This window comes from Vombatus ursinus, unplaced genomic scaffold (genome assembly GCF_900497805.2).
Source record: "Vombatus ursinus unplaced genomic scaffold, bare-nosed wombat genome assembly UNPS02014825.1, whole genome shotgun sequence".
Classification (NCBI taxonomy): domain Eukaryota; kingdom Metazoa; phylum Chordata; class Mammalia; order Diprotodontia; family Vombatidae; genus Vombatus; species Vombatus ursinus.
Window position 1 is genome coordinate 1,489,199 of NW_020954603.1, and position 8,799 is coordinate 1,497,997.

The following is an 8,799-nucleotide window of genomic DNA, read 5'->3' on the forward strand; positions in this document are numbered from 1 at the left end:
GCTGGCATGTTTACCCACCTGGCTTCGGTTCAGGGCCTGCCAAAGAAATGATGATTGATTGCCAAAGAAATGATGATGATTGACCTTTCAGGTCAATATGAATTGACCCTGGATTGGTATGTTGTGCTCACCAACCTTGTGTCTAATGGAATGGACTCACTGACATTTGTAGGGCTCTTACAGATTAACGCTCCACCTAGAGGGTCTTATTTGATCCTCACAATAATCTCGTGGGGTTAGGGGCCGTGATTGTTATCCCTTTTGTATAGAGGAAGAAATGGGGTCTCAGAGAGTGTAAGGGACTTGCTGGGGTTACAGAGTCAACAGATGTTGGTACATTACTGTGAGGTTCCTTTTGCCTATGGGTTGGACTAGAAGGTCAGTGATGTTCCTTCCAACTCTCCCAGTGTGTGATTCTGGTCCTGAGTGGCCTGATCTATAAAATGGGGATAGTCATGCCTTTCCTTCCTGAAAGCCGGAGACTGGATGAGATGATCAGGCAAGGTCCCTTCCAGCCCAAAGACCAATGACCTTGAGCTGCCCTGTGGTTGTCTCTCTAGAGCTGACCTGCGTGTGCAAAGCCAAGGGGCTCAGGGGCCCAGGTCTTCTCTAGATCACAGGGATGGCCCCCCTCCCAGCAGGCTTTCCTTCTGTCCTCCCACTCCCTTGTCATCTTCACCAGACTTCCATATGGGCGTCCCTGAGGAGACGGCAGAGAAGGCAGCAAGGAGCGTGGGTCTGGTGTCTCAGAACCACCTGGTCCCACAGACGGACATGAAGCAACTTCCTCCTCCTGGGCAGGGCCCAGATCAATGCTGAGGGAGGGATGAAAGGGCATCAGCAGACTGCCCCAGTGGGGCTCAGCCTAGGAGGGGCTGAGCCATAGACCCTGAGAGCGCTTTATCTCTGAGCTCAGTCAACATGTCAGGGAGAGGCAGGTCCAGAGCCGAGGGAGGTTGGGGGCATGATCCCTCAAAGTGGGGCTGCAACCTCACTCTGCTCCTGACAGATTGGCTTATCTGGGTCAAGTCCCCACCTCTCTCCAGGCTTCAGTTTCCTTCTCTGTCAAATTAAGGGTTGTACTAGACGACTTCGAAAGCCCCTCCCAGCTCTGACCATCTTTGTGTTCCTTCAGGTCTTCCCATTAGATATAGCTTTGTTGTCCTGATGAAACCTCATGTGCCACTGGGGAACCTCTCATGCATGTATGTGTGAGTGTGTGTGTGTGTGTGCATGTGTGTGATGTGTGTGTTGTGTATGTATGTGTGTGAATATGAATGTGTGTGGATATGTGGTGTGTGTGTATGAGTGTGATTGTGTGTGGTATGTATGTGATATGTGTATGTATATGTGAGTGTGTGGGAATGTGGTGTGTGTTAGTGTGTTGTATGTGTGTGTGAGTATGAATATGAGTGTGTGTGTGTGTGGTATGTGTGTGATATGAGCATGTGTGTGAATATGTGGGTATGTGGTGTATGTGTGTGAGTGTGTGGGTATGCAGTATGTGTATTGTAAGCGTATGTTTGAGTATGAGTGTGTGTATGTGTATGTGTGAGTGTGGCATATGTATGTATGTGGTATATGTATGATATGCGTATGTATGAGGGTATGAGTGTGTTATATGTACATGTGTTATATGTGTGTGATGTGTATGATATGCGTATGTGTGTGAGTGTGTGTATGTTGTGTGTGTGAGGGTTTGAGTGTGTTATATGTTTGTGTGAGTGTGTGGATATGTGTGATATGTATATGTGTGAGTGTGTATATGTGGTGTGTATAAGGGTGTGAGTCTGTGATATGTGTATGTGTGTGAGTGTGTGGGTACATGGGTATGTGGTATGTGAGTGTGTGTTATATGTATATGTTTGTGTGAAAGTAAGTGTGTATGTGTGAGTTTGTATGTGTGAGTGTGGGATGTGTGTGTGTCTGTGTGTGTGTATGTGTAGGATGCAGGCTGATGGGTTTGGGAAATCTCTCTGCTTCCTTTGGTAACTGACTCTTCCCTGGCTCTCATTTCAGATCCAAAATCTCATGATGTCTACAAATTCCTTGTCCCCTGGATTGGTATGTTTTTCTCACCTCAGTTTAGGCCCTTTCAAGCTCAGAAAATGCAGGTTGAATGAAGGAATGTAGGATGCCTGGCACATTGGGGAGACTCACACCTTCCCACACATAGGCTGATGGGTAAATGTGCCATCCTGCCAGGAAATGAGGCTGATGTTCCCAGACCAACTAGCTAAGGCTGATCTCTGAGTTCCTGTAAGGGTACAGGCTTAGAGGCACCAGGTGCACTCTTATTTAGTCCTTCTGTGACCCAGGACCCCTATTTACCCAGGGATATAGAACCCCTTATGGGCATGGATGGGTTCCCTCTTTAATGTAGACAGGGGACATGAGACCACCTTAGGCAACTTTCTCTTTGCTTCACATGTTCGAGGCTAAGGTAAATAATAACTGCTGTCTAACTGTGCAACCACCTCCCTGAAACTTGGCCCAGCAAAGGACCCATCAGACAGGCTTCTTATCCCATGGACCCAGGTCTGGGCCTTCTGTGTACCTTCTTGTGCTCCTAACTCTGACTGTCTATCTCCTGGGGCTCAGGGAAAGGGTTGCTGGTCCTTAATGGGTCAGTTTGGTCCTGGCACCGGCGGCTGCTGACCCCTGCCTTCCACAATGACATCCTGAAGCCTTACGTGGGGCTGATGGCTGACTCTGCCCGAGTGATGCTGGTAAGTCTCATCCATGGGTACACACACAGACACATATGTTAACTCACATAATACTTACATGTGTACATATAAGTGCACATATACACACCACTGTGCACTCAAACTTATACACATACACATAAGTACACACAGATGTATATCCACACACAGATTTGTGGACACTCATAATAATAGCTAGCATTTACATCATTCTTAAATTTACATCATTCTTTGCATTTGCAAAGCACTTTGTAAATATCTCATTTTGATCCTCACAACAACACTGGAAGATAAGTGGTATCGTTATTCCTATTTTATGGATGAAAAAACTGAGGCAAACAGAGGTTACATGACTTGCCCAGGGTCTCACAGCTAGTGACAGTCCAAGGCTAGATTTGAACTCAAGTCTTCCTGACCCCAAGCCCACCACTTTATCCACAATTTAGTTGCTAAATTGCAAGCAATATAATGTACACAGACACACATGGGTGCTCATGGACACACACATAGTTGTATTCATACACTGATGCACAGAGACAAGATGTGGACAAAATCTTAGGCACAGATAAACATTTTTATGGACACAGAGAGACAGACTCCTCACAGGGAGGGTGTCTGGGCTTCCTGGGTCTCTTGTTCTGTTCCAAGTTTCAAGTCTTTCCCCACAGGCAACCTTCATAGTGGAGAGATGACCTCCTCATATTTGGTGGCATTGAGGGGTAGGGCATTCCAGGGATGGGAGATTTCCTGTGCGGAGGTGGGAGATGGAACGTCATATACAAAGAGAATCAGTAATTTGGTTTGGCCACAGTGTAGAGACCAGGATGGGGAGCAGTATACAATCAGCTTAGAAAGACGGTGGGGCTCTAGATTGTGAAGGGTTTAAGTGCTAAACAGAGGAGATGGCATTTTCTCCTAAAAGCAAGGGGGAGATTTATAAGGCAGAGGGTCCACTGCTCACTGACTGAAATTTTCTGGCTTATATGGCAAGATTATCCCCCAGAAGCTCAAGGATACCTCTATTGTCCATCTTGCCAGAGTCCTCCTTAATACTGATCTTTCACCCAGAAAATGATCTACCTGAGAGCCAACATGGCTTCAGAAAGGGCTGAGGAATGTTGATACAGAGTCTGGCAACTCCAGGAGAAATGCCAGAAAAAGTACAGATTGGACATTGTACACAATGTTCATTGATCTGACCAAGGTATTTGATACTGTCAGTCATGAGGGCTTGTGGAAGAGCATAGTGAAATTTGGTTGCCCAGAGAAGTTCATCTGTACTGTACACTAATTTCATGATTGCATGCTTGCATTGGTTCTGGATTATGGATGATGCTTTCCCAGTCACCAATGGAGGGAAGCAGGGCTGTGTGCTTGCTCCCATGCTTTTTAACATGATGTTTTCAGCAATGCTGTCAGATGCCTTCAGGGAGGATGAAAATAGCATTAAGGTTATCTACCACACTGATGGTAAATGATTTAACTTGAAAAGGCTGCAAGCTAAGACTAACGTGGAGGAAGAGTTGGTGCACGACTTTTTGTTCTCAGATGATTGTGCACTCAATGCAGCCTCTGAGGTCAAGATGTGACAAGGTATGGATCAATTCTCTACTGCTTGTGCTAATTTTGGCCCAACAAATAAGACCAAGAAAACACAGGCTCTCCACCAACCAGCCCCACACAATCTCTACATGGAATTGTCAGTTACAGCAAATGGAGAAATACTGAATGTTGTGGAGAAGTTCCATTACTTTGTCAGTATACTTTCCAGGGATGTACACATAGATGATGATATCTTCACATGAATTGCCAGAGCTAGCTCAGTGTTTGGGAGGCTCTGAAGCAAACTGTGAGAGAGATGAGGTATTAGGCTGCCTGCCAAACTGAAGGTCTACAGAGCCATTGTGCTGAATTCATTGTTGCATGTCTGTGAAACCTGGACAGTCTACCAATGCCAGGAAATGGAATTGTTTCCATTTGAATTGTCTTAGGAAGATTCTGAAGATCACCTGGCAAGATAAGGTACCAGACACTGAGGTCCTTTCTCAAGCTGAACTACCAAGCATTGAAACTGCTGCAGAGAAGCATGACTCCAATGGACTGGCCACATTGTTCAAATACCAAACATACATTTACCTAAAAGACTATTTCATGGAGAACTCACACAAGACAAGCACTCACATGGAAATCAGAAGAAGTGATACAAAGACACCCTTAAGATCTCTCTGAAGAACTTTGAAATCAATTGTGTGACATAGGAGACACTGGCAAAGGACCTCTCAGCCTGGCATGCCTGCATCAAAGAAGGTGCTGTGCTTTATGATGGAAACAGTTGCGGCAGTTCAGAAGAAATGTGAGATGTGCAAATTTAGAGACATCTTCACTGCAAATGTTCAAGTGGATTATTTGTGCCCGACCTGTGGTAGAGCATTCCAAGCTCATATTGGTCTGATCAGTCACAGTCAGACACATTGTACCTTGACTCCAACATATTGATGTTACTTTGGTCCTTTTCAAGCATGAAAGACAACAAACACTGTGCCAGGCATTGTGATAAGAGCTTTTACAAATATTGTCTCAGTGGATAGAAGGTTCAATATAAATTGATAGGTCATAACCTTGTCATCCTCTGTCTGTGTCAGAATGTACCAGGAATATAGTGTTCAGTTCTAGACATCACATTTTGGGGAGGACATTGAAGAGCTGAAGAGCGTCCAAGAGGACTGCAGCCAGAGTGGTGAGGAAGCTGGAAGCTAAGTCAGCAGGATCAGTTGAAGGAGTTAGATGCTGAACCTGGAGAGGAGAAGACTCAGGGTGGGGGTCAGGACAACTGCCTTCAAGTATCTAGAAGGTTGTTATGTGGAAGAAGGATAAGCCTTGTCCTACTTGGCTCCAGAGAGAAGAATCAGGGTCAATGAGGGGAATCTGCAAAGAAGCAGATTTAGTCTGGATGTCAGGAAGAACTTTCTAATAATCAAAACCGTCCCAAAGTAGAGAAGATTGTCACAGGGACTGATGGAGTCCCCCTCAATGGAGGTTTGAAGCAGAGGCTGCATGACCACTAATCAGCAATATTGTAGAGGGGACTTGCTCTAGAATCTTCCTCATGTTTTGGGCCAGTCAGCTTGTGTGATCGCAATCAGCTCAGTCTCTGTGACTTGATCTGAAGGGTTACCATTGAGCTCATGAGCCTGAAGTCTAATAGAGTAAAACTCACGGACATTTCTGGAGCTCTTACAAGTTAATGCTTCACCCATAGGGTCTCATTTGATCTGTGCAACAATCCTGTGAGGTGGGGGCCACTATACCTCATGATATAGAAGAAGAAATGGAGTTTCAGGGAGGTGAAGGGACTGGCTTGCTTAAGCAACACACTGATTAGGTGTCAGAGGTAGGGATCTGAAGCTAGGTTTCCCTGGCTCCAAGTTCAACTTTCTGTCCTCTGTAATTCAGTTTATTGCCCTTTTGGGCATTTGGGTAACATTTAACCAGCCTTATCTCCTTAGCACTGAAGAGCTTTCTGGAAGAGGGGTCTTTGATTGGGATTATCATTCTTTTTCTATTTTAGGACAAATGGGAGAAGCTCAGTTACCAGCCTAGGAGTCTGGAGATCTTTGAGCACATCAGCCTAATGACCTTGGACTCCCTCATGAAAAGTGCCTTCAGTCAACAGAGTAACTGCCAGATAGATAGGTTAGTAAAAGCACCTTTAAAGGACTGTCCATACTGAGGGGTTAGAAAATTGTGCTAGTAATGATGCTGGGTATTCTGAGTCCTAACCTTAGTCCCAGACTGAGCCCTGACCCCAGTCTCAGACTGAGCACTCCACCATGGCCCCAAACTGAGTCCTGACCCTTGGTCATAGACTGAGCCCTGATCCCAATCACAGCCTTGGTCCTAACCTTGGTCACATTCTGAACTTTGACCCTGGTCCCAGACTGAGCCTTGATCCCCATAACAGACTGAGTCCTGATTCCTAGCAGAAACTGTGAGTCCTGACCTGAAATTGGTTCCTATTCCTGGATAGTCTTACCCTTATGCCTGTCCCATGGCCATGCAAAAGCAGGTGAAATTGAGACCATTTAAGAGTGTTCTGATAGAGCAGAGTGGCTCAATTCTTCTCCTGGGGATATAGCTATGAGCTTGTCTGGTCTTCCCAGGGTTAGAAACATGATTTTGACATGCAGGATGTCCTAAAAATCTTACTGCAAGTGTAAGCTTTAAAAGTTTGTCATAGCCTAGCACAATCACCTTTCATTCATTCATTCATTAATTCATTCAACAAGAGACCTGTTCAGAAGGAGCTCACAAAGTAACAGTCAGGCAAGAAATAAACACAAATAACCATGCTCAAACAGCACAATAGAATGTCCTTGCTGACCAAGTGGATATGAGGGTGAAGAAAGTATTGATGTTGTCTGATCATTATACTAGCAATGGGCCAGAGCAGGGAGCATGCTGCTCTCAAATGTATCACTCAAGGGCTCCCCCAGTTCTTGAATATTCTTCAACTTTATCTTCAGGGAGAATAGAATTCCTCTCTGAATTTTAATGTAGTTTCCCTTTAGAAATGGGTTGAGTGTTTGGTAAGGGGGAAGCGGTGCATTGTTTTGGAATGTATTGTTAGGGAAAGACTGATCGCGCTTCTCATTCAGATCTGACCAAAGACTTCAGATTACAGTGCTGTCATAATATCAGTTTGCTATGTGTAGCCTAAAGAAGGAAGGGTTGGGGGGCAATGTCAGTATACAAAGAGGGCAGGGGTAAGTTGCCTGAGTGAATGAGCTAGCCAAGGGAGAGCATGGGGAGGAGAGAAAAAGGCCAGGAATGGAGGGATCAGGAAGAAGATAGAGAAATAGTCAAATATTGACTACAAGCTCTGCAAAGGCAAGGGACCATTTCATTTTTGCCTTTATATGTCAAGCACTAGCACAGTACACAGAATGAGGAAGCAGTTAACAATAGCTTGTTGAATGAGTGGGCGATTCAAAGGCAAGGAGAACCAGCAGAGGGTAGTGTCTCTGAAACCAAGGGAGGAGAGTGGGGATGGGAACAGACACTGCACAAAAGTCTAGGAAAATGAAGACTTAAAAAGAAAATAGAATCAATTCACTAGTCATCTTTGAGAGAGTGTTTTGTGTAGAGTTTGAGGCAGAACCCAGATCTACAGGTTGTGGGTAGAAGGGAAGAAAGAATGGAGAGTGAAGATGGTTTTTTAAATTTGAAAGTGAAGGGGTGGAAAGCTATGGAAAGATTGAAGAGATGACAGGGCTGAGGGAAAGCTTTTTTTATAACAGGGGATTAGCATGCTTCTCAGAATAGGGAGAAGAGTCAATGGAGAGGGAAAGAAGAGAGATGCACAGAGAGATAGAGAAACAGGGGGCAGTTAGGTGGCACAGTGGATAGAGCACCGGCCCTGAAGTCAGAAGGACCTAAGTTCAAATCCGGCCTCAGACCAAACACTTGTCACTAACTAGCTGTGTGACCCTGGGCAAGTCACTTAACCCCAATTGCTTAAAAAAAAAAAGAGAAACAGAAAGAAGCAGAGACAGAGAGACAAAAAGAGAGAGAGAGAGGTAGAAAGACAAGACAAAGGGGGAAGGAGAGAGAGAGACACACACACACACAGATAGAGAAACAGAAAGAGGCAGAGACAGGGAGACAAAGGGAGGGGAAACAGAGAGAGGCAGAAAGACAGAGAGGGAAGGAGAGAGAGACACATGCAGAGAGACATAGAGAGATGGAGAGAGATAAAGAGAGACAGAGGGGGAGAGAGAGACAAAGAGATGGGGAGAGATAGAGAGGGAGAGAGACAAGGAGAGAAACAGGGAGAGCAAGAGAGACAGAGAAAGAAGGACAAGGGGGAAATAAGAGAGGGAGGAGTGGATACTGGAGGATAGAGAGGTGTAAGAGAGAATAGTGACAGAGTGAAAGGAGAGATAGGAGATAAGAGAGAGATGAAGGAAGAGAGAGAGAAAAGAGAGAGAGAAAGAGAGAGGAGGAGGAGGAGGAGGAGGAGAAGAAGAAGAAGAAGAAGAAGAAGAAGAAGAAGAAGAAGAAGAAGAAGAAGAAGAAGAAGAAGAAGAAGAAG

At 45.2% G+C, this 8,799-nt stretch overlaps 1 protein-coding gene across 2 annotated transcripts in view; it reads left to right on the forward strand.

Annotated features, from left to right (window-relative positions):
* Positions 1–8,799, forward strand: part of LOC114024846 (cytochrome P450 4A11-like) — a 38,596-nt gene that overhangs the window by 7,364 nt on the left and 22,433 nt on the right. For both annotated transcript variants that reach the window (XM_027838046.1, XM_027838045.1), the window contains 3 exons: positions 2,020–2,064; positions 2,602–2,729; positions 6,277–6,401. In XM_027838046.1, coding sequence (XP_027693847.1) covers positions 2,020–2,064; positions 2,602–2,729; positions 6,277–6,401 — 298 coding nt within the window. The remainder of the gene's footprint in view (positions 1–2,019; positions 2,065–2,601; positions 2,730–6,276; positions 6,402–8,799) is intronic.